Source organism: Lissotriton helveticus, chromosome 8 (genome assembly GCF_964261635.1).
Source record: "Lissotriton helveticus chromosome 8, aLisHel1.1, whole genome shotgun sequence".
Classification (NCBI taxonomy): Eukaryota; Metazoa; Chordata; class Amphibia; order Caudata; family Salamandridae; genus Lissotriton; species Lissotriton helveticus.
The window spans coordinates 408430912-408457886 of record NC_136069.1 but is presented as its reverse complement, the minus strand read 5'-3'; the positions used below and the strand labels follow the sequence as shown (position 1 = coordinate 408457886).

The 26975-nt window shown below is 41.7% G+C and overlaps 1 protein-coding gene across 1 annotated transcript in view; it reads left to right on the top strand.

Moving 5' to 3' along the window:
• The window catches only part of LHFPL6 (LHFPL tetraspan subfamily member 6), a 431940-nt gene extending 407074 nt beyond the window's left edge, over positions 1–24866 (top strand). The window contains exon 4 of the mRNA XM_078657243.1: positions 23832–24866. Coding sequence (XP_078513369.1) covers positions 23832–23950 — 119 coding nt within the window. The 3' untranslated portion in view covers positions 23951–24866. The remainder of the gene's footprint in view (positions 1–23831) is intronic.
• The last annotated feature ends 2109 nt before the right edge of the window (positions 24867–26975 follow it).

Genomic DNA, 26975 nt, shown 5'->3' with positions numbered 1-26975 from the left:
GACCTCTAGCACACAGCCATACGGGCCCTAGGCTAGAGGGGTAAGATTACACAAGCCACTCCTCTTTGGGACGCGGCAGCGTTAGATACACTGGCATAGCTGCCAAGGTTTCTGATTGCTTATGTGTGACATTTTCATAATTTCAGTGTAATTATGAGTGACATTTAATGACTATCAGTGACTCTGTCTCACAAACATTATAATGTCACCCACACTTAGTAGCAGCATGGCGCAGCCCAGGTCGCACACCTGATGCCAGGCGGGACGACAGAGAAACAATAAATTAAACATAGGTTTCCTGCCTTGGCCAGCTTGTGCCTCCCTGGCTGGCAGTCAGCCAAATGGATGCAATAATCAGATCATGATCAATTGACAGAGTCTGTTCAGGCACTCTGCCACATGGAACCCAAGGCCGACTATAGGATGTGAGGGGGCCCCAGCGGGGATCTTTTCCCTTTACAGTTCTCCAATTAGACCCCTCTTTTTCTGCAGGTTAGACTGACCCAATTGTTGGCATGTATTTAGAAGCTTCATTTTGCGACTGGATATAAACATCTGTAGGATACTAATGTTTGAGCAGTGGGTTTTTTTTTGCATTAATCGGGGGGTGTGTGGTTTTGTGTTTCGGTCTTCAAATCTCTGAAGTTTGTTAGTCTTAGATATGAGTTTCTGTGATTGTGGGATAGTTCCACATTATAATATATTAAGAATCCTATACCTCCCGTTGCACAGTAGCTACAGTTTGTGGCTTCTGAAAAACAGTACTGAGAGCTCAGCTTTTATGCGTCTATCCCAGCAAAGCGAAAAACTGGAACTAAATGGTTTCATTGCACTTCAGGGCACGGTTGTTTTGCGTGGCAATCTCAGGCATTGCAGCAATGCAGGAAAATTACCAGAAATTAGTTATTCTAATGCAAGATGCGTGCCACTTGGCAGTGCTGCACTGGGAAAAGTACAGGGATTTGACAAATGGAACCTCATTAGTCCCTCTTGGGTGGATGACCTGTGGACACAAGGAGATGTCATCACATTTGTTGACTTGCAGCAGAACTACCAATAGGCTCCAGCCAAAGCATATCGCCACATACGGGTAAGCCATACATTGAGGGCGTTGCTGCCAAGGTGAGTGGAGCTCAAGATGTCTTAGCCCCTGCCGGACAGACTGCTCTACGAATACATACCACTTAAGGCCATGTCCTATATGTACAGAATCTATCTTATCTAGGCTGGAGGACATTGGCATCTCGGGCACGGTTTTAGATTGGATTAGGTCTTTTCTATCTGACCGTTCCCAACAGATTTGGTTACCCCCATATTACTCCTCCAATAGAAAGGTAGAGACTGGTGTCCCCCAGGGGTCGACCTTAAATCCCCTTTTATTTAATATTTATTTAACTCCTCTGATCCGGCTGGCTGAGAGCTGGGGTGCTAAGATAATGGCCTATGCTGACGACGCCCAGCTTCTCTTCACCTGGAAAAAAGAGAATTTGTGCACCTCTGGAGTACGCCAATGCCTATCCTCTGTATTTGCCTGGCTAGCCAAATCATGCCTCAAATGCAACGAGGAAAAAACTGAAATTCTGCTCTACGGCCAATTCCCCACTGAGTTTAAGGAGTCTATTTGGCCCAGCGAATCAACATGCCCTACGGGAGAGAGTGGGATAGCCAAGAACCTGGGTATCTGGTTCGGAGCCGACCTATGTTTCCGCGACCAGATCTCGCGCTTGGCGGGGATGTGTTTTGGAACCCTGACCACTCTGCGCAAATTCTTTCCCCTCCTCCCTCAAACGGCCAAAGAAACGGTAGCCAGAGCTCTGGTTCTCTCCCGTCTGGACTACTCAAACGCCCTTTATATAGGGGCTCCTGACTATATGATCAGAAGGTTACAGGTAGTCCAGAATGCTACGGTGAGACTCATTTTTAACATCCCCAGGAGACTCAGCGTTCGCAAACAGCTGAAGGAGCTTCACTGGCTTCCCGTGGCACAAAGAGTGCGCTTTAAATCTTTGGTCATCGTCTATAAAGCCCTCAATGAACCGTGCCCTTCCTATCTAGCCAAAAGATTCACTCTCTACCTCCCGACCCGACAGTTGCGATCTACCTCCAGAAAGCAGGTGGTCGTCCCCAGATTCAAAAGAGTCCGCATGGGTGGACAATCTCTAACGGTAAAGGGAGCTCAAATGTGGAACGCCCTGCCAGACGCTCTTAGACACGCTCCCAATCTGACCAATTTTAAAAAACTGCTTAAAACCCACCTCTTTCAAGTTCATGAATAGCAGACTCCTTTTTCCACTCTGATCCAGTTTCTTCCCCGCGCCAGGACAGTCTTGACTATCGGAGGGCGCTACAAATCCGCATATAACATAACATAACATAACATAACAGAAAGCTACTCAATAACAAACCTGACACCCTCAGGCAATTAAAAGAGCACTGGGACAATGATTTGGAAAGCCTGGTGTACGACGAGTGGGCAGAGGCCCTGGCATCCCCTGGAAAGGTGGCTATCCGAGCTAGCTTCTGCCCAGTTCAATTGAAGATCCTCCACCACTTCTATTACGCTCAGACCACACTGGTTAGAATTGGTAGAGCACCGAAAGAGAGTTGCCAACGAAGCTGTGGACACTCTGGTACCCAGTGGCGTCACTAGGGTTGTGTCACCCAGTGCGGGTAACTCGTGGTGTCACCCCCTCACGACTTACCCCATGGACCTCCTCTGTGACAGAGCCACGGCCGCCTCTTCCGGCACGCCTTCCCGGTGGTGATTCTGGCTCCTGCAGACCTCCCGTTCGTCCATGTCCTTGGTCAGGGTGTCCCTTCTGGATCTGCCGGCCTCTGGTCGCGCTGGTTGTTCTCCCACCACTTTCTTCTCCGTAGCGTCCATTACCGCGTCCTCCTTTGTGTTGTCCTCCTCTGCTCTTCTGCTTTCACCTCCTTGCATCCGAGTTCCCCATCGCAGTTCTGGGCCATCGGAATATAAAGTCCCTCCTCCCCCTTGCACCGGAAGTATTACAATGGCAACAGAGGAAGAAACCAGAAAGCAGGGCTCCTTGGTGCCCCCGGGGCTCCCGCCACAAGCCCCCAAGGCCTTTTCCTTACAGAACTCCCCTACCAGGCTTGGTCGATCGGGCCAAGAGTCCACCGGAGCACGAGAGAGGAAGTCCACATTGGAGCGACCAAGAACGTAATACTGAAAGGACTGGAGGGCCCTTTTAATGGCAGAGGCGAGGCTGCAAAGTTTGGCCAGCAGCCAACACAGCGTAACCAGATTGGTGTCACCCCATGTGCTGGTGTCACCCTGGTGTCACCCGGTACGGTCCGCACCCCCCCGCACCGCCCTAGTGACGCCACTGCTGGTACCTTTTACCTCACAGTATGGGACTGTCCAATACTTCAGTGCTTTTGGGTGGTGGTGGTTGCAAGTATGGTTGAGGCATGTGGAGGTTCCCTCACTGCTTCGGCAAAGTTGTATCTCCTGAATATTTGGGAGGAAACAGATTAGCTCTATATGGATCGAATATGGGTCACCCTAGGGTTGGCTGTCCCTGTAAACGGAATGTGGCAAGATTGTGGGGCGGGGAACAAGCGCTGCGGCTGGAGGACTGGAAACTGCTATAGATTGTTGGATGTTGGCCGAGAGGGCAGAGGATTACCCCAAAAGTGGGCAACGATTTGGGGACGTTGGAATATTTAAAGGTAATATATGTGCTGATCTCGAACCTAATTGGTTTGAAGTCTTAGCAGCCTAATTTGGTCTATTCAAAAATTGCTACTGGTTGTGAAGAGGAGGTGGTGGGATGGAACGGTTTGATGCCGCAATGGCGACGGTGATGCTTGTATTTTGTTTCTATTGAAATGCCAATAAAAAGATTCATAGAAAAAGTTATTATTATTAAATTTCTCATTCGTATGTCACGTTTGCTTCTCACACTGCAGGGTTCAACCAAATGTGTTCGGCTTTTATAGTATGTATACACGAAAAACAGTCATTTAGCAACGTACACCCATTCCCACAAAGCCTTGATGAAAAAAATATGTTGTCTGACAGCTGGGGAGAAAGACAGTTTCTTTAGCAATATGATTGTAAAGTGATTAGATTTCTCCCAAGGCTTGCATTCTTATTAGCTCTACTCAAATACCATCTTTTATGTGTTATTTCATGCATGCATAAATGAATATTAGCGGTTTCCTATGGGTTGTTAGTCTAATTTGCATGCGTCTGGAACGATCATATTGCTTTAGAAGTCAGTTAAGGTTTGTGTTGAATGCTACCTTCGCTGTTCATATAAGTGGCTGATTTATCCCATTTATAGTCGCTTTTTGTGTTAGGTTGAAACTCAGCTGCCAAATGCGTAGGCTTATACCATTTTAGTGTAACCTGAGGCTCCAGGGTTCACATTTCCGCATGCCTTGCGCAACCTTTCATAAAGCTGAAAGCTTAGAGCCAGCCTTAAACGTTTTTTTCTAATCTCCTATCTGAGGCGCTATTGTAAGCACAAGTGCAAATACCCCAGGAAGAATACTATTTGCTATGGTTGAGCGGATGTAAGCCGTGCGTACTTCTGTTAAAGACTGCAGCATAGCTGAAGGTAGTGCCAGGAGATGCCTTTTCCTCTGCCTACAATTTTTAGGTCTCGCCTGTCGATGCGCATGCGCATCGAGCAAGCGAGACTATAGGGGCTCATCGACTCTTTATCTAACTTGCAAGGAATCGTGGCGATTCCTTGCAGTGCCCGTGACTTTTAAGCTCAATGCGCATGCGCATTGAGCTTAAAAGCGCGTGCACAGCCGCCCGCATTCCTCCGACACCTTTGAAGTGAAGCTTAGCTTCACTTCAAAGGCCCGGCTTCCACGGCCGCCAGGCCACATCAAAGGCTTCCCCAGCACTGCCCCGCCCATCAATCACCCTCCCACTGCCACCCCCCTCCCTCTCCATATGGTGCGCTCTGCCTCAGGCCTCTGAGCCGTCCCTACGCTCCCCGCCCACCCCCATCCACGGTCATTATATGCAGACATGAATGTATTGCAACCTCTAATCTAACAACAATAACGTCTTCCTTCTGTGCAATGAATGCCAGCCTAAATCAGGAGTGAGAGGCATGCCACTACGCTGCTTTGCTTTCTTTCCATCTTCTAGAAATTGCAACCATTCCAGTGGAAAACAGATGAAATCATGCGTTTCTAACGCACCTCCCGAGAACATCTAGGCTCCTTCACACCCACATGCCGCTCTCGCTCTCCCCGCTCCGCCCCCTCCCCTTCCCGCCGTGTCGCATTTCTCCTCCCCCCTCCCCTCTCTTCCCTCCGGCTTGTTTGTTTATTTGACCCGCTCCGCCCCCTCCCCTTCCCGCCGTGTCGCATTATTTTGAGGATATATTTAATCCCTATGCGATCGTATTTATACTGTTTGGACCTGATTTTACAAAGTTTAACTTTTTCTGATACTAAAATGCATTTGTTCTAATATGGATTAAAAAAGCATTTGTATTCCCTGCAGCTGCACCATGAAATTAAAAAGGAAGTTATTTTGTGTTCCATTTTGCTCTAGAACTCTGAGCAATTCACGCGTGACCGGATATGAGGAGTTTCACGGTCATTATATGCAGACATGAATGTATTGCAACCTCTAATCTAACAACAATAACGTCTTCCTTCTGTGCAATGAATGCCAGCCTAAATCAGGAGTGAGAGGCATGCCACTACGCTGCTTTGCTTTCTTTCCATCTTCTAGAAATTGCAACCATTCCAGTGGAAAACAGATGAAATCATGCGTTTCTAACGCACCTCCCGAGAACATCTAGACAAACCTCAAAATTTTGAAACATTCAGGTAAATGCTTCCGACTGAGTTTCACCTAATAGGCTTATATCCATTAAGAATGTTTCCAGTACCACAAGCATTTCTCAAAGCTTTCCTTCATATCCCAAGCAAGCCACTAGAACCAAACTAAAGCATAAATACTACAGAACACAACAACTCGGGCAGCTTAACCCACCGAGGGCCTCATACTTCATTCCTCATTAAAGAAACTGCATTGGCTCCCTATCAAGACTTGGTTACATTTCAAGACCATGACCATAAACTATTAAGTTTAACTTTTAAGTTCTTGGGTTTATTTAAAACACCTCATCTTCCAGCACACCTTCGCAGATCTGCAGGAAAACATCTGTTGAGTCCCCTAAATGCACCCGCTTTTTACCTTTTTGAGGTTTGAGTCCTCTAAATAAGGCCCCATTCTGGCTGATCTGTGAAACTGGATAACGTACGCCATTAAGCAAAGTCCCCTTTAGCACAGGCGCAGCTTGGAATTTGACAGACTGGCAGGCCTCAGATTAAGGGTGCCACAGGTATAGAAAATAACATTTTTATTTTTTCCATACAGAATAAAAAGCATCATCAGACGTGTCGTGTCGAAAGTAACTGCATTTAGGAGGGTCAAATACAGAAAGCAGCTACTCATGCATGCGATCTGTGAAATGTGCCCACCCTTACGGTGCTTACTTTGCATTTTCTACACTTTCTCCTACCCGTTCCTCTTGGCAGGTCGCACTTCTGCTTGTCTTTCATCACCCACCACTCCCAACTTCCTTCGCCCCCTCCCCCAAACTTTCCCTAGCACAGACGCACACAGGTTTAACCACCACTGTAGATGTTTCAGGATTGCAACACGTTTCGCTGGTCACAGCAATATTGCATGTAAAATTAGAACAACCTGCACTCCACTGAACAAGATTTGTTTTTAATGTCACTCATGAAGTCCTCTTATGTATCATTAGTAGTGCACGATCGGGGAGAAAAGTTAATGTTTCCCTCCATAGTGGATACTTCGTCCTCCAGTTTTTTTCAGCATCACCATCTTGCCTTGTCCTTTTAACTTGTGAAGCAGACATTCAGTACCGTCCACCACCTGTCTTATTTCCAAATCTACATGCAAAGAGGCAGAGGCTAACAAAGTAAAATATACAAGAGCGCAAACTATGTTGGTCTTCTGCGTAGATAGGGGCTTCTTGAGAAGCGCGGTTAATCCTTACTTTACGTCAAGGGAAACCATTCCTCACCCACCCTCAACACCTCACCCTAACTCACAATCACCCTCACTCACCTCACCCTCACTCACTCTCACTCACCCTCAACCCCTCACTCACCCTCAACCCCTCACTCACCCTCACCCTCACTCACCCTCAACACCTCACCCTCACACAGTGCAATAGGTCTCAGAGGATTTTTAGTTAAAGCTTTTACAATTGTTTATGGCTTTTTTGATTTGTAATTCTTTAGCATTGGCTACAAGAAATAAAAATGCTAAAGATTTACAACAAAAAACCCATAAACAATTCTAAAAGCACTAACTCTAATGCTGCGAGACCTATTGCATTTCCAATGCTTGTTACTCCTCTTTTCTGTCTGTCAGTGGCTGTCCTAAATATTTCTGAAAATCGACCGGGCCTAGAATTCCTCCAAATAAACCATTCAGTTCTGCAAAGAAGACATTTCATTCTCCTGCTGATTTGCCCCCTCCTATCGCCTTCAAAACATTGTCTGCCACCCCCTCCTCTTATTTTTTATAAAAAGTACAAGCAATAAGAGTTGGTATCAAGGTGCATCACCAGGGACTTTTTAAGGATTTTTGGGGCCCTGGGTAAAACGTATTTTGGGGTTCCTGCTTGGAACAGCTTTGAATTTATAATTCAATGACACGTCTTTTATGCCCTCTTTGGCGAGTTCACAACAGAGTGCACAGGCTCACTTGTCCAAATTCTAAATGTCTTTCCATCTAATATTGAGGGAGGTGAGGTGTGTTTTCAAAATTGTTACCCAGCAGCAGCTCACAAATATTACTGCAAATAATCTCTGTGACCTCCTCCCATTTCTCATATGTGAGGTCCTGTTTTGACCTAAAAGAAACTTTTTTATGTATGCTGCATAAAACATAAACTCAACATTTCTCTGCAAACTGCGTGTAACAGACTATCACACATCACACATATTAAAAATAAATTAAAGAAAAACGGTATTTAAACTCTGTTTAAGAATTATTCAAGGTAAATAGGGTGCGACTCTCTGCAGAACACAGCATGATCTATCAGGCGCCCCTGAAAGACTGTGGCCCTGGGCAGAGCCCACTTCTTAAAACGTCCCTGACAATCCTGATGTTACATCAAATGTGTTGTCTTCCTCTCTGTCTTCAGAAGCCTCTCATCTCCCAGAGCCTCCAGTTTTCTACCCCTTAGCTTTTCTCGTACCTCAGAGGACCCTGGTTAGAAGTCTTAAGTCCTCCACCCTGGAAATAACAAAGAAGCATGATTGTTACTTTAACACTTTCCTGAACCTTTTTGTTATTTCATAGCTATGACCATCAATGCAACATTCCAAGAAAGAATGTCATCATCCTACCTTCACTGCGAAGCAAGCAGCAATCACCCATTGGTTACCCAGTCTTGACACATGTGAACGCAGAGGTTATCCACCCACTGCTGCGGACTTCCCAACCATTAGCAAGTTATTACAGAAGGTTATCATATCATCCTCATGCCCACCTGGGTCTCCATATCCAGCTAGAACCATTGCAGTCTTGAATCGGTCCAGGCAATTACACGGAGACAACGTTACTCGAGGCTGAGGCTGTAAGCCATGTTGGACCTTTACACATCTCCAACAGAGTGATAATTCACGGCTGATTCATAAACTTAGAAACCACAGATATGGTCTTAGGGATCACCTTGACCAGTTTAAATCGCTCTTAAATCAATTATGTTTGTGAAAAAAGGGGTTTTGTAATGAGAACGCAATGAGGCACGTAAAGCACTTCTTCATTCACCCTCTCTCCGGCTCTCTCTGACGGGAATGCTCCTCACAACCTCAACTGCCTAAACTTTCAGTATGTTCCACTGCAGGATGTGGTATGAGGGTCTTGGAATGGATTGGCTCAGAATATAACACATCTCCTAATTATAAGGGAACAGCAACTTTGCATGACATTATAAACATTATACCAGGGTTTTACAAAGTTGGCTATTGTCTGTGGTATTTCCTTGTATAACTTCCCCTGGATAAACATGTTGCCAGGGCTTTTTATCAGTCTGTCTTTGCACCACAGCTGACCATAGTCCATTGCCACAATTTTATGTTTAACCATGGCAATACATATAGGTTTGGAAAATTTACGTTGGCCTCCATCCTGAAGCATAGGCCTTCTAACCAAAACAATATTGCCTTTCTTCAAACCTTGCTCCTTCACCCGATCTTTCTTATCATACCCTTCCTTGTACGTTTGTTGATGCTTTATAGTTTTGCTTTTGTTAACTGTTTTATCCACATTAATGGGATCATCTCCTCCCAACCAGCTCGGCAGAGTGTAGAGCAAGGTGACCTACCTCTAAGCAAGACAAAAGGTGGAAAACTTGTATCAAAGTTGAGAGCAGTGTGGAAGGCCCATAACAAATCATGGATAGCTATGCCAACCAGAAGATCATTTACCCAATCAAATTGAATACAATCTTTTATCATCCTATTGGTTTCCTCAAGCAAACCATTCGTCTAAGGACAATACAATTCAGTGTTCTTGCGAAAAATAGAACCTCCTATATAGCATGTGAGGTACATTGAACCCCATTATCCATGACCAATACAAAGGGGACATCCTCAGAGGAAAACTCTCTTAGAAAACCAATTAGTATCTCCATTTTGGTATTGTTTACCATTTTAGACCTTATCCAATGTGAATGATAGTCAACAGGTACAAATATGAACCAAATGGAACACCTTTCTTTTTAATGGGTGCATAATGTCGAATGCTAAATTGTCCTTTGATTCTGCTATGACTTGAACTGGAGCTAGAGCTGCACTGTGGTTTAATTTAGATTTGTCACCAGACGCACAACTGTTACAATTTTTCACTTTAGTTTCTACTATGGTATCCATTTTAGGGGACCAATACTTGTATCTTAGTCTTGATTTAGTCAGGTATCTGCCTAGGTGCCATTTGGGTCCCAGATCTATAAATCTATAATCTTATTTCTTAACTCTGTTGGAGGTATAAGCTTGACCTTCCTTGAAACAATATCTCCAAAAATGTTAAGTACATACCTGACTTCCAAATAGCTTTTCCATTCTTCGCTAAGTATACTCCACTTGGGAGGACAACCTTGGACTAACAACTTTTTGAACTGATTTAGAATGGTGTCTTTTGTGGTAAATTCTTTCCATTCATCAACAAATATAGCTGTGTTAGTTACCTTAAGAACAGGATATTCACTTAACTCATAGTTGTCTTCCAATTTCAAAGGTGCTCTTAATTTGAAGTCTGCTGCTAAATTACGTCCACCTGGGTCTACTCAAAACTAAAACAAAACCTTCTAAAACAATAATCTATTTGGAAATACACAAAATATTGTTTTCCACTCCCTTCATTGTGAACATGTAGCTTAATGGCTTATGATGTGTGTAATCTATGAATTTGACACCCCACAGGAAAAATTCGAAATGACAAATAGCCCAAAAACAGGCTAGTGCCTCATTTTCGACTAGCCAAAAAGTTCCTTTCAGCTTAGTAAGGGTTAGTGGGGCGAACACAACAATTTTTACATCCATTCCACTGTTTGAGATATGGCTGCACCTAAACCTTAATTGTTTGCACCTGTGTTACAAACTTTTTGGGGATCGAAATTCCCTAGAGATGGGGCAGTACATATGGTATTTTTCATCTTTTCAAAAAAATTGGAATTGTTTATCCCAAACAAAATATTTACCATGCTTCAATAACTCTCTGAGGTTATATGTGATCTCTGTAAAATTCTTGACATATTTGGATATGTACCCCACTAAGCCTAGGAAAGACTTCAGTTTATCTTTGGAGGTGGGATGGGGAGCTTTTTTAAATAGCATCTACCAAACTCAATTTAACTTTGAACCCCTCTCTTGAAATAGAGTGCCACCAGATATCCTACAGAACTCACCCCAATCTGACAATTATCTTTTTTTAGTGTTAGACGTGCATCACCTAAACCTCCTCAACACGACCACTCTTAACAAGTCATTATGCTGTGAAATAGACAACCTGTGCACCATAATATCGTCTTGGAAACATAGGATGTTAGGGATACTAGATAGAATATCCTGCATTATGTTTCCAAAAACAGCCACTGCAGAGGCAAGACCAAACGGCATTCAGCAAAACATAAATGCACCTGCAGGTGTGATGAAGTCTGTCGAAGGCCTGAAATCAGGATGGAACTCCACCTAATGATATGCCATGTATACATCTATGACACTGAAACAAGATACTCGACCTGCTGTGTTTAGCTCTTCATTTATGTGAAGAAAGGGATGCCTTTACACCCATATGTTGGCATTGAGATCCTGCAAGTCCACACATAGCCGTATGTTGTTACCCTGATCTTTTTTGATTGCCACTACTGGGGCAAGCCACTCTGAACAATCAATAGCTTGAATTATACCTAGTTGAGTTAGCCAGCTGAGTTTCTTTTGTAAAGGATCTTCCAATAAATGTGGCACACTAGAAGCTTTATACACTACTGGTCTTAAATTGGCTTTCACATTTTTCTTATGCTGGAAGTTCTGTAACTAACCCAGATTATCATTAAACAGTTAAGGGAACTCTTCCCATATCTGGCTGCTTGTTATGGGTCTGTTAATTACTATTACTTGCTCAGGATGTTTGGGATCAAGGGTTATCCCAAATTCTTTTTGGTGCTGCCAACCCAGCAGGTTCGACCCTCTTTCTTCATCTGGACTTCTATCTGTATCAGGCACTCACTATGGGTCCAAATGTTCTTGTATAACCTTTTTTTGAATTCTATGCGACAGCATTTTTTCAAAGTTCAATCAGAGATCTACTCAATCTTTAAAATCCAGACCAGCAGGCAACATTTTGCATGGGCATGGTTGTAAGCAAGCGCAATATAAATGTTATTTATTTATCTATCTATCTGCTATCTGTCTGTCTGTCTGTCTGTCTATCTATCTATCTATCTATCTATCTATCTATCTATCTATCTATCTATCTATCTATCTATCTATCTATCTATCTATCTATCTATCTATCTATCTATCTATCTATCTATCTATCTATCTATCTATCTATCTATCTATCTATCTATCTACCTATCTACCTATCTACCTATCTACCTATCTATCTATCTATCTATCTATCTATCTATCTATCTATCTATCTATCTATCTATCCTACTGAACTCTATTCTAATGGCAGCCCAATATCCTTTTCTCATTGTATTTCCATAATGAAAATTGTTTTTAATGTGCCATATGCCTATGTTGTAACATTTTTGGAGGATACTTTGAGAAAACCAGAAGTGGAAAAGTACATGTGAGTTGTTTAGTTGATGTGGTATTTTGATACCACTGTATTTCTTCCATTTTAAAGAATTCTCTTCATGATTCCAATATTTCAGAGAATCTTAATATGCATAAGTGGAGCCTTGTGTACAAAAGAGTAATGATCTCAAGGTCAGCTAGAAACATGGTGATAATAAACATGTCTAATCTAACAATCAACGTTGATCAATATACGTACTAGGCAGAATTTTGTAAGGGAAAACACGCGATCCAAGTAAGCTACATCATAAATTCTTGGCACTTCTGATCAGGAACTGAATGGGGCTTAAGAAAACTGTGGAATTGTGTAGACAGAGATCTCACGAAGGGCTGTGACCAGAGATCCATATTCAGACCTGTTTGTGGCTAAGTAAGAAAGTACTTGCGAAGTTCAAGAGCATTGCTGAAAGCTCATGTCAGACCTGAGTGAAGACTCCAAAGGCTGAGACATTGCTGCGACTGAAAGCATCAGTCTTAATATCAGCAATTTGCCCAGAAGAATGAGGTTCCCAGCACTGTCATTATAGGTCATATAAATAGGCACATACTAGTATATTAAAACAATCTATTTGGGGAAGCCTATTATATTACCATATAATACCACAGACAAGGACAATTTTTCACCTGCATGTATCTGACCAAACCCCGACTGAGTCACTGCTACAGTAACAGTGGTATGATTCACAGCTTTTCTAAAGGGCATTATCTGGTAGTGGCATTGCCTGCTTGAAGAAGTATGTCAGAATCATAAACGCCTGGATGCAAAAATCCTAGCTCAGAGTAAATTCAACCAAGCTAAATCTTGTTCTCATTCAAAATGTCAGAATGCAAATCAGATCCCAGAGTGGCTCATTGAAATACATCTGGATACCTTCAGACCATGTATGGTCAACAATGCCAGATTTTTGGCATTATACATTATTAGCTGCCTATGCTCACGGCCACTGGAATTATGAGATTTAGCAATCATCAAGATTTCTTTATATTTATGGATTTGCAGCATTTGCTACATAGTCCGTCATCTATCACATAATCTGCATTTTGTAGCAAATTTGTTTTAGCCTAAATGGATCAAAAGTAAGTAAAAAAACGCATCAACTTGTGTTACCGCACAGTGGAAGACCATTCACAAAGCTTGACTAGTCACCTTTCTGTTACTCACCGGTGCATTAGTGTATTAAACCCGTACTAATGGGGTGAAACCTTTTCCCTGACAGTGTTAACGTGTTGAAATGACAAAGTAATGAAGTGATGGTATCACAAAATGTGTTTCATTACACTACATCATTTCCCTTTTCCTGCCACATAATGTAGTCAACCCTGCCGTATAATTTTGTCCACCCCTGTTCCATAATTTCAGTGGCCCTGCCAATGCTTCAGATCTCACATTGTGGCCAAGGCAGCTCACCATCAACTGACCTTGCGCTGCAGAGGGGAAGCCATTTCTACTAGAAGAGGATGCAGAACAGTGTTTGAGATGCCGGACCTATCTCATGTTGAAGGCAACACCGCTGGGTTCTCAAGTGTACCTAAAACTCATCTTACTTTTTGACAGGTCGCCTCCAACACTTAGAGAACATCCTCTGGCTCGTTCTACCCGCCTGCAAGAGGAGGAGAGGGCAGAAACAGCAATACATTTGCAAGAGCGTTCAGGGGAATTTCCTGATGCACCTTTTTTATTCATTTCAGATCCTTTCTGGTCCTTTTTACCTTGCCTGGTTTAGGTCTCCTTTTTATCCAATAGCCACATTGTCCTGCATTTACTTGCCCTCATGTAAACTTATTGAAACCCAGACCAACAGGCATTAACTTGAAATATCAAGTTTCTCTCTCTTTAATTTTACTCAATTCAGTGCTATTTTTCCCAAACCATCCCGAATTTTAAAATCAACTTAGATGGGCACCTCACTTCTCTAAGACTTTTTTATTCCTATCTTGGTTATAAAACTATTGTTATCCAGGAATGGCACCCAGTGCATGACTGTCTCCTGCATACCCAGTCCTGAATATTAAAAAACGATTGACCCAAAGACGGTAAAAGGTAAAATGAGATCTCACCCATGATAAACGTCTCATGGTCGGTTAATCTAGATCTCAGAAGAAATTTAGTGGGGAACATATCCTTGAACACATATTTCTCGTCTATATTTTCATTTCCATGGGTCGCTGTAGAATCGACTTCCACTCATATTGAGACGAAAAGGGGCCATCTAGCATTCCCAAGGCTTCCTAAGACTTGCGTCATCCCATGCTATGAGCTATTATCAACATGGTGTACTGAAGAAGGTTTCGCAGTGCTAGAGGGCACCTTGTGGTGTGAACACACCCTGGGGAACTACTTCAAAATAATATATCAACAAAAAATAACATGGTTGTATGACACAACTAAAATGGTAGGTGTCAACAGGGTGCTCATAGTGGTCTGTTCGCCTGCTCCTTGTTGGAGATGCGATTTCTGGGGGCAGCTCGGAAAGCTGCCCTTATTGTTATAGCTTCTATTTTCCCTAACATGAGAGTGTAGATAACAACCTAGGCCAGTGCATTTATGCAAAATGCTCAATTATACACAACCACCAGTTTTTCTCTGAGTGTCAAAGCTGATGAAGCAGGGAGTTAAATTAGCTATAGGAAACCGGTGTAAATTCCCACCCACCCTTACAATAAGGCGATGTTCTTAGCCAGAGCGGCTTGAATTCAACACAAAGCATCCTTTGTGTGCAGCCACTTATTTGGGCAGGGATACCTGAAACTCCATGGTGCTGTTTTTGTTACTATACTTTACACATTGGCTGAGAGCGCCTGACATATTAGTGTAACTCGTCGTTCTTTCTGCTGAATGCAGCCTCCCGGGTGAAATAACTTTGCAGGTGGGTTTGAGTTATCTTGCGCTGTTCATTCTCTCCTGTGGTCAGCATTTCTTTAGAAAGCACAGTTAGATTTCAGAGACGATTCATTCTCTCCGGATAGAAGGAAAAAAGAGAGGTGTCTTATTAGTCTAAGTTTGCTATTCACTCTCGATCACTCAATGCCGTAGCAATAAAAAGACCGGATTTATGTCTTTTTACCTTACGTTTTTATCTAACCAAATATAAAGATTCCACAACATAAACTTAAAGTAAGTGTTCAGCGATTATAGGACAACATATTTGTCTATAACTATCTTTTTATTTTTATTTATTTAGAGTTTTATATAGCGCTTGCTAGACCCGAAGGTATCAGAGCACTTTACCTGAGAATCAACAATGTAACAGAAAAAGATCATCAATTACACAATACATCAAAATTAGGCAATACATTAGGAGAGGAGAGAAAGGAGAGAGAAAAGTAGTGGAGGGGGCAGGGGAGGTGAGAAAGGGAGGATAAGGGAAGAGACAACAAGGAGAGACAAAAGGAAGTCTGTCTAAAGACTGACTGGGTAGGTGACGACCAAGAAGGGAATCCACAGCCCATCTCCCCTATAGCTAAACCAGGTAGCTCCATCGGGCATCAGACAAAATAGTTCAGTCTCAATACATTGACAGAGGAGAGAAGGAAAGACATAAATAGAGGGAGGATGCGGGAAGAGACGACAGGAGAGACGAAAGGAAGACTGTCTAAAGACCGACTGGGTAGGTGACGTCCAAGAAGGGAATCCCCGATATGTCTCCCCTATAGCTAAACCAGGTAGCTCCATAAGGCATCAGACAAAATAGTTCAGTCTCAATACATTGAGAGAGGAGAGAAGGAGAGACATAAATAGAGGGAGGATGCAGGAAGAGACGACAGGAGAGTCGAAAGGAAGTCTGTCTAAAGACCGACTGTGTAGGTGACGTCCAAGGAGGGAATCCCCGAACTGTCTCCCCTATAGCTAAACCAGGGAGCTCCATCGGGCATCAGACAAAATAGCTAGATCTCAATTGACGAGGGAAATTCACAGATAAACAGGGTGGGGATTAAGGGCCAGGACAGGTGAGGACAAAGGTCAGTAGCAGGAAAGTGGAGAAGAGTAGAGCAGGGAGGGGTAAGGGAGGAGTGAGATACGGTCAGGAGAGACTCAGGAGGGTTTGTTGCGGCTATCTAACTGTAAAGAGAGATGCTGTAAAATGCCACTGTAAAATACATTTGGATACTCACAATTTGGCAAATACACGTATTTACAGTTAAACTGCCTTGTAATAATGCACTGGGCAGCACCCACAGAACATACACATTATTTGATTAGTATTTCTCTTTGGTAAGCAAGCAGCAATCATTATTTTAGATTTTAGAGAAACATGACGTGCTTTTCCAATTCCATTGTTGGATTGACCAGGAGGGCAGCACCATTCGTTCCACCATCCCACAGCTGCAAACGGAAAACAATTGCTGCAGAAACCTACCACGTGGCACCCTGTGGAAGGGCAGTGGAAAAGGTAGAGGAGAGTGTGGGGTCTGGCAGCCCAGGGGAAGTCTGTGCGTAAAATCAGCACTGCGCTACAGAGGTAGATCACACGGCATTGCTGTAACAATTAGTTTTAATAACACCTGATGACATAAAGGCCCTTACTGAACAAAAGTGAAACAATGGAGCGGCTTCAAAGCTGTTGGTAGGTGTATGTAAATTAGACAGCTCAGATTTGGTAGGGTAGGTCCATTACATGTTGCATAGATCTAATGGACGCAAGCTTCCAATAACCAACCCACATATGTTAGAGACTTGTTGTAATGTACTAATTACCCAATGCAGTCTCCTTACAGTGGTTCTCTGCCTTGCTGCTCAGTCTATGATGAGGTCATATAGAATGTTGAGTGGGTTTGTATGGAAGAGAGAATCAGTTGGTGTGGAAGGACTGAGCAGCGAGGAGGCGGCTCCTGTTGGGGCACCTTTATGGATCAGAACATCTTCCTGTAACCTCGAACCTGTGATGTAACTTCAAGAATAAATCTATTACCTTTACCTACAAGACTTGCCTGCACATTATCTTTGTTTTAACAAGAACCAAGCAAATAACAGGAAAGCTATCTCTTTGGTCACACAGATGTTATAGGACGCAGACATTTTTCAGGAGATCGAATCTTCATGCAGTACAGATATTTCCAGCTGTGACCTTAGTAAATAGATAAACCCTTGTGGTTCCACAAACCTGGCATGTCTTGAAGGTAGTGATGGTTAGTTAACTTGTAAAGTGTTGAGGCACAAACATCTGCCTTGAGAATGAGCATTTGGGTATGAAGTTAAAGAGCATGCCAAATAGCAAACTGTACATTATTATTTTCACCTAAATTGACTAAATGTCCTGGGTTTCTGAAGGAGCAGTAATGAAGTATTTGAGATATTTTGTGGTGTGACAGGCAAGCCTTAACCCACCCAGGGGTTGTTTGTAGTTTGTATTGGGTTTTCTGAACTGCTCATACACGTGATGGCACCTTGCACTAAGTGGAAGCTACAAGAAAGAGACTACTGTCAAATGATTCATCGAATAGAGAAGAGTAGAGAAAAGCCACATTTTTTATGCTTTTTTAAACTTCAGCAGTGTGTATTCTTGTCAAGTGGTTATCAGGAGTTATTAAAAGTGCTTCCTTCTACTGCAAAAACTCTACCTCCTATTTTCCAGTATTGTCAATTTCGGTATATGTACCAGGCTTCAATCTGCATATCTGATGGTGCAGTCTGGGCGATACCATTGAAAGCAATTAGAAAGGGATTTGACCCGATTACTATACATGGTATAGGCACAAGGACTTAAAATGCACACCCTGTTTAACAGGGAGCCACTGTAGACTTCTCAACGCTTCTCAAACCTTCTCAAAGGTGATCTTATTTTGACAGTCTTTGAATCATTCTCGCTGCAGCATTTTGAATTAGCTGGAGTCTAGAGCTAACACTGGCAAGGAGATCCATGTATAAAGTGTTGCAGTAGTCAATCCATCAGAAATGATGGCATTCATAATCATTACTTTATGTGAAAAGTAGAACAGTTGGAGCCTTCTCTTGAGAGTACGAAGGTGGAAAAAACAGGCACAGCCTACCGTACTAATTTAATCCAGTTTCAAACTTGACTCCTAAGTTCTTTACCTGAGGGCCTACTTGTATCATAGTTACTAACTCTGGAGGCCGAAAGGGCAGTGCCAAAAAGGTGTTTGTTCAAACAAATGGGGCTAGTAACTGTGTCTTGGCTCAATTTGAGATTTGGTTGGTTACTGCTCATCCAATTCTCTTCCTGTTGTAAGCAGGAAAACAGATTGCTAGCTCTGGCATTTAGATAATGAAATAGCTTAAAGATTATTTGCATGTTGTCGGCATACATAAAAACGTACAGCCAGATCATTTGATTAAATATACCAGTGGAAGGACATACAGAATAAATAATAGTGAGGACAAGATAAGCATCTCTGTATCTCCATTATTGATTGGTAGAGAGCGCGAGGTAAAACAAATTAGTGCTAATGTCTGTGTATACAAGGTTAGGGAGTCCTAAAGGTAGGCTAACAGGGTTTCCTGGACACTAAGACCATTCTAACGAGTTATCACTGTTTGGTGGTTTACAGTGTCAAAGGCCGCAGATAAGTTCAATACCATGAGGGTTTCAAATGCCACAGACAAGTCCAATAATATGAGAGTTATCAGGGTTTACCCTCCCCAAGAAAGCTTTTAAAAACTGGTGACACAATGGTGACATTTTCAGGAAAATTATATGGAAAATGGGGGAAAAAAATTGTTGGAAAGTTTTATAAAAATATGATTGTTCAGTTCCACATCAGCCATAGCAGTAAGTGTCCACTAGTAGCAAACAGCAAAATCAGGCCAAAGCATTTTGAAATCTGTATGAATTATCCTGAAATGGTGAGATGTAAATAAAATTAAATATACATCAGAAAAGGTATAATTGTTTTATAAAACATCTTGCTTGTATCTGTAAATACAGATATTTAATTGTGAAATATGAAAGTTGCATTTGGATAAATAGGCTCAGTCCTCTCCCACTTAAACAACTGTATTTTTCTGAACTGATAAAGTTACAGTTTTAGTAAATTCATGTTTGCTTTGTGAAAATGGCAAGATTCTTCAATCACATGTACTACTACCACACCTGCCTATTTATAACCATCATCCAACTGCAGTAATTTCCATCTAATGGCAAAGGTGTTCACAATTATAGTACTGGGGATGACCAGAATGATGATTAAAATAGTCACAATAAGTTGATGGTGACTACCCCTGTGCGAGTTCTACCATCATAAAATGTAAAGCTACTGTTATATCAAGGGTGTCAACAATATGTCAAATATATGCCCTTGTTATGCCAAGCTTAATGAGAATGCCACTATCAATGTCTTCTTCTCGGGAGGCACCAGCACGAAGCCAGGGATACCCAACATGATACAAAGTATGCCTACAAGGTCAAGGATGGGATTATCCACTAAGTCAAGAACAGGTGACTATTATGCTGGAGACAGCCAGAATGTTTCTAGGATTGCCCTCTATGTCAGGAATGGGACATTGTTACGCCAACGATAACTAGAATTATTTCAATAATGCCCACTAAGCCAAAGATGGACCACCACTATTTCAGGGACAGAACTATGTCAAAGATGAACCACCACTATTTCAGGTACTGAACTATGTCAATGAGGTGCCAGGGCTATATATATTATTACCAAATATGTCCACCATGGCAAGGATGTGCCAGCATTATCTCAGGAGTTAAGCCACTGATGTGCCAGGGAGAGACAAATAGTTACCCTATCTCTCAGGATGTATTCATTTATACATGCACACACATGTGCACACATATTCAGTCTCACAGGGTCGACATGCCCATTTGTGAGGATGAATTTTGAGCAGTACCTTATGATCAGCAGTGTCAAAGGCCACTAAGAGGACGATGAGCGCTAGGAGGCAGGGATTTCCTCTGTCTGCCACCCATAGGACATCACTGATGACTTGTAGAGTTGCGATTTTAATCCTGAAATGAGTGCGGAAGACTAGCTGGTATACTCGCACTAAGTTGTTTATGACCATATGCTTGTGAAGTTGATGTGCTTCTCTGGTATCAAGGACCTTGTCCAACATCAAATGTAAGATTGAGACAGCCATAAAAGGCCAAAAAACGATAAGTAATGGACATCTGACCAACTCTGTCCGGTCTCTTTCACTGTAATAACTGGAAATCCCATTTCTGTATTTCTTGAAACCCTCCCTCCTTTGGATTGCTCTTAGAAGCGGCATCTTGATAGCATTAGTGCTATACTAGCTTACCCGTCGTGCGTTGCTGCGATCTACAAAGAAAGGAAATTTAAGGAAACTCGTTATGATAACATTCAATTTATATTGTGTCATTTTTATTGAAACGTATTCATTTTAATATGGAAAACATTTCAAAGTGTCGTTTTAATTCTATTTATTTATTCGAGTGCTTGTGGATACACAATTTTTTGTTTTTCCGTGTGGTGCGTACATCAGTATTCGAAAGATTATGAGGGCCGTGGGGGGCTGATATTTAAAAAAATGTTATGCCAGAAACCTTCGCGGGAGTGAAATCAACAACTTCCCAAATGTTCCTGGCGATCGGAGGAATGCTGTTTTAATTCTATTTATTTATTCGAGTGCTTGTGGAAACACGATTTTTTGTTTTTCCGTCTGGTGCGTACATCAGTATTCGAAAGATTATGAGGGCCCTGGGAGGCCGATATTTAAAAAAATGTTATGCTAGAAACCTTCGCGGGAGTGTACTCAACAACTTCCCAAAGTTTCATGGCGATCGGATGAATGGTGTAGTAATGCATAGACGACAAACAGACAGACAGACATACATTCGTTTTTATATATATATATATAGATAAACAGTATATAAAATAAAGTAAACAAATCTTTTTCAGATCATTGAACTTGAGCTTGTCCATGAGTGGTGAGTTCTTTTATAAGTAAGACAATATTTATTTAAAACCTACTTTTCAGCAGAATTGAAATGTTAATTATAGTGTAGCACACACAAACAAGGCTCAAACTTGTCATCTTTATAGCTAGATTGAGAACAGATAGGCACTTTATTTTTCTTAATTCTGAAATAAAAGAAAGAGTGGGTTTGAGCCTTGCTGTAACTGTAGGATGCACCCAATGGAAGAAATGCCTTGCTCTGTAACCACCATTATTCAATGAACTATTTATTATTCTCGTGTGGTGGATATTTTTGATTTTTGGTGTGCTGTATAAGCTTTTACATTGAAGGCAAAGAAGGATCTGCATATTCACTACATTGCCCATGATAATTTGAGCTTATGCCCATGCACCAACATGTCAATAAAACGTAAGACACCAGCAGAGGTCTGGGAACATTTAGGAACATTATTCTTATGCTTTATGTTTGAAATTCAAACTATGCATTTACCTTTTATGAGAAGAACAATTCTTTCAAATGTCAAATTTAAATGTTTAGCTTTTTTTAAAGCATTGGCTCATTCCGCTGCCTCCCCTTACTAGCAAAGGTGGGAGGAGGGTATTGCCAGTGTCTGGGGATAGCTGAGATATTATGAGCAGCAGTGCTTGCTTTCATCTGAAGCAGACTGTGGAGAAACAGCTCATGATCACCGACCTCTCTATCCAGGGGCGAAACTAGAGTATTTAAAAGGTCTGTGTAAGTCTGAAGCTTGGGCGGACCAGTTCGGTTTCCAAGGTGCTTTGAGTGTGATGGGAGCAGTGCTTTTTGGGTTTAACCTTGAACGGTAAACGAGCATGGAAGACTTAGAGAACGGGAGGTGTGGAAGTGTAGCAGGAGCTCGGGGAGGAGAGGTACTGGTGTTCTTAGTTATGGTACAGAAGGTACCAGGTACATTTTATGTATTTTGTGGCTGACCTGAAGCACATTTCTTTCCCTTATGTTCCTTGTACATGTTAGCAACTCAAATGAAGAAAGGATACACGTGGAATATAAAACATTGAAGTGTAGCTGTGTGGAGAGCCTGCACTTTTTTGTGGAAGCACACAACATCTGCTCTAACAAACATGTGCTCCTGCCTCCCCACATGTGGGTGGAGCCAAAGCCTCTCTCTTGGTATCCTCACATAATTGGTGACAGCTGTGCTATCAAGCCAGACCACAAAAACCTGTACCACTGAATACCATGGCACACACTAGTCTCCCTCTATTGCCAGAAAAGCATTTTGTTGAATCCTGTGACGTAAGCAGTAGCTTAATGTGTCTTCTTCCCTTGGTCTCACACAAAGACTGCTAAGCATGCCTGTGTGCTACAGCATAGAAATCCAAATAGACAACATTCATCTCCATTCCTTTATTTAGGTCCTAAACTGTACAGTCTTATGAAATCAGCTAGGTATCTTCAACATTTCCCTTCACTGTGGCATCAAGAAATTCTACCATATATTCCCTCATTGCTTTTTCTGCACTATCTCCACATCTAGCAGATGCTAGCAATGCTATGATTCCCCCTATCTTCTTTTATGTGATATTGAACTGCATTAACTCAGCTTTTGTTCCCTGGCATAGCACATTTCTCCCGCCATAAGATTGTCTTAGTGCCACTAATATCTCATCAATCTTCAGTCATATCAGAGTGTTCCCCCCAATGTTTCCGTTGCTGCATTTAGGGTCCCAACTGAAATGATTTCTCTTAATGCATAACTTCAATAATTTGACACTGGGAAGGATAGGAGATCATGCAAACTCTATCATAGTCTTACACAAATGAAATTACCGTTCTCAGGTAAGTCTGTTTAGCGTTCATAGGGTAACTTTCTTTCTGGCAACCTAGCCTCTCAATGTAGAGCAACAACTTAACAAGTGGATACGGCCATGCCACCATTGCAGAGCAGCAGAGGACAGTGGTGCATATGAGCACCTTTTGACCCCAGACTCAGTAGTAGTAGTAGAGGCAACTCAAAGCACTACCGACATTAAAAAGGCAGGATATCATCTTCTCAAATAAAGAGAGCTGTTGCTCACAGTAATGGATTTAGTACACCACCATAAACAATATCCTTCAGATAATACTTCCCTTAAAGTGTGGCTGGTCTACATGTGACAGAACAACAATGAGAAAGAAGCAAGCAAATTTATGAGTTAATCTCTTACTACCATGGCATAATGAACTGAGATAGGACAGTGCTCCGATGAACGATGAAGGGTCTATGCTGAACGACTGGGACTTTGATTTTAGGACTTTATGATTTCAAAAGAATTCGAGTTTCCAGTGCACTTCCACTTGATTGCAATAGATTCACGTCTGTACATACAAAGAACATATCATGGCAAGACTACTATGTCAAAAATCTCTGAAGACCATACAAAAATGGCAGAATTGTTTTCAAGTGACATAAGCAAAAGAGCTCCTAAACTTGAAAAAAAATTTATATTAATATTCACCAAAACATTTGCTTTCTTTGCAAATTGTTACAGAGAAAAGGTGCTGTTGAAATGTAAACTGTATACAATAAAATATAATTGAAAAGTAAATATTGTGTAGGCTGACTTTTACATTCACAACGTTTTTGGTTTGTTTCAGGTACTTGCAAAATTGGCTGGGCTTACTACTGCACCGGAGGAGGAGCTGCGGCAGCAATGCTGATCTGCACTTGGCTGGCGTGTTTCTCAGGAAAGAAACAAAAGCAGTACCCATACTGAAGGACCACAAGGCATAGTCAAAGAGACTTATTTTCAAATGGACTCTAAGAGACTATGACTGCGATCTCAAAGACAGCCCTTTGCTCCTGTCTCTCAGAGTTAGTTTGAGATTGAGAAAAAGTGGGAATGTCTCCACACTGAGGGTGGGAGCAAGGGTAGCCAGCAATGATGGACCAAAACATCATCCTCAGAGGGAGAAGAAGTCCAAACCAACAGATCATTGCTGGCCCTCAGCTAAGAAATATCTCTGCAAATGGGAGCAGCTAAAGGGAATAAGTCTATGAGATGATTACGGGCCTTACCTTAGGATTCTCAGTTAGGCATGATTCTAGCCGTTACCCATTCACGGTACACTTCTGAAAGTAAGCACACATAATCACATACCCATGAAAATGGCACAGAATGACTACAGTAAAAATTAATTCATGCATTTTTTTAGTTTAACATTTTATTTTGCTCAAACGTCAGTGTTATTACTTTCTGAAGCCTTTATCAATAAATGGACCAACAGGCCACCGTAACAGTATTTTGTATACAGTGTCTATGTAATTTCTTTCCAAGCATTCTCAAGCATTTATTCACGTATTCACTATGCTAATTCAGAATGATTTTCTGCATTATTAAAAAGAATGCAATATTGTCCTTGGAAAATATATAGCTGTTACCTCTGTAACTCTTAATGCAATAACTTGGTTCTCTCTCCAGAGCGTCAGTGCTAGTGTGATAATATTGAATGCTGTGGGTTTCTTAAGAGGAGTAGGGACCTGTTCCAGGTGAAGAACTAGTGGCCTACTTTAGCTATTATAGTTGTATTACTCTGTATTTCTTTTTTTTCAATACTCATTTTGTTGCAGCAAAATAATATTTTATGTTTGTAATTGAAAAACACTGTAAATAAACGTTTTGTTGGAGTTTTCTTGGGTTTGTTGGACTTGAATCTGTTTTGCCACTTCTAAAACCATGTATTGACTTAAAAGCTTAGCAAAAAATCAATATGTACTAAATACAACACTCATTCTTAAATCATAAAAATAAGTGAGATCAAGTTTAAAAATTAGCTAGTGACTCACACTACTCAAATTATTTTTGAGAATTTTCACAAATTGCTAAACATAACAGAGTAAAGTTATGTCAAATTAAAATGTTTAGGTTAACTAAGAACAAATAGTACAGCAGCTCACACATCTCTTATACTCTGTTCCGTAAGAGCAAATTAAAGCTATAGCTCCAAAGAATAATAATTAAATGGGCAGAAAATATGACATGCATATACAATTTATGGATCAGTGAAACATAGCTGTAAAGACGTATGGCGCCTGTTGTGCCAGTTGACTGCTCCTCTCAAATCAAGCTCAAGTGACCCGATTCCTGTCAAGTATGACATTTAGTTAATGTTTGATTCGACTACTTACTGCCACATTTTCACTCTTCCCTCTGTATCTGAGAGTACATTTGAGTTGACCCACAGGAGCTTAATTCCAACAGATTTTAATTGGCTCTTTGTTTACATTTGTTACATTGATCCATCTGCTTGGTTGCCGTAAGGCCCTAGTGCAAACATGTTTGTCCTGCTCATGTTTTTCTAGAGCTCACATCAAATGTATCCAAAAATAATACTGATTCTGTCTTCCAGAGTGAAATTCTTCCGCATCTGCCCAACATCATGTCTCACTGTAAATGTAGGTGTTGAATTGATGCAAATGGGGTCTAACAGAATTAAATAACTCATAACAGCTATAGATCGATACATGTTCTATAACCCTGCCATACATTGACACACTGCGATGGACTTCCTATTTCCTTAGGAAATGCTGGTAGGCTGATAATGTCCTCATCTTCTTCCACTCTGGCCAAGTGTTCTTGTTCCACTCATATTTCTGTCCACATACAGCTTCCACAACTCAATCCACTAAGACGAAACAGGACCTAAAGATTGCCAGAGGCATCAGAGCTCTTTCCATTGGCAAACTTCACTTCCCTAATCATTCTAACTGTTGTTAACCGAGCCCTAAGTAAGTAAAGGTAAGTAAAATGTTTCTAAAGCGCAACGAATGCTGAGGTGTCTTGGCGCTGAAGAAAACACGTACTTCATCTAGGATAGAGGGAAAAATGTTACTTTTTACTGGGGGGGGAGCCAAGTTTTTAGCAGCTTCCTAAAAGATCTGTTAGATTGCAATCTGATTGGGGTAGGCAGGGCATTCCAAAGTTTTTCTGCCAGGCAGGATAGTCTACGACGCCCCCACCCTCCCACTGAGCCCTTCTAATTGTAGAAATGTGGACAAAACCAGCATTGGCAGACCTTAGGTCCCACCGCTGGATGTACCGGGCAAAGTGTTTCTAGAACTCGTGAGGACACCCCCGCCCCCAGTACAACAACTTATGCACCAAGCGTGGTGCCTCAAATGTAATCCTTTCCTGGACAGGCAGCCAGTGGAGATCCCTAATGCTGTTGGATATGGGGTTGAGAGAGCGCAAACTGACTTAAATGTATGAGTACATCACACTTACCTGTAGTAAGCACAAATCATGAGGAGAAATGCCATGAGTGCTAATAGTATCTGCAATTATATTCTGAATGTATAGCTAATGTAGAGATTAAAGTAGAAGTGGAACTAATACAGAAATGTGTGACATTATATGATTTTAGTAGATGTGTTTATTTTGAATCCATGTCGTGTAGCTGTTAAAACATAAGATGGTATGCGGTTAAACGCAGAACGTGGTAGGCCTCAGGGCCAGAGCTAAAAGGGAAGGTGGTTCTTTTCACGACACAGAATGTATTAATGTTTTGGTCATTGCATTAAATAGGCCATGATTTATAGAAATGTTTATTGAATAATAGAATAAGAGTATTAACATGTTTTAATTAAATGAAGAAGTTGAATGCTATAATCATAATGAGAAATATTGTAGGCCTGAAATGTTTTAGCATTGATTTACACGTACATGTTTGGGCTGAGAAATGTTGCAAGCTTTTTCTTTTTAGAAGTCTATGAGAGTTGGGTTCTTGGCTACAGATATCTGT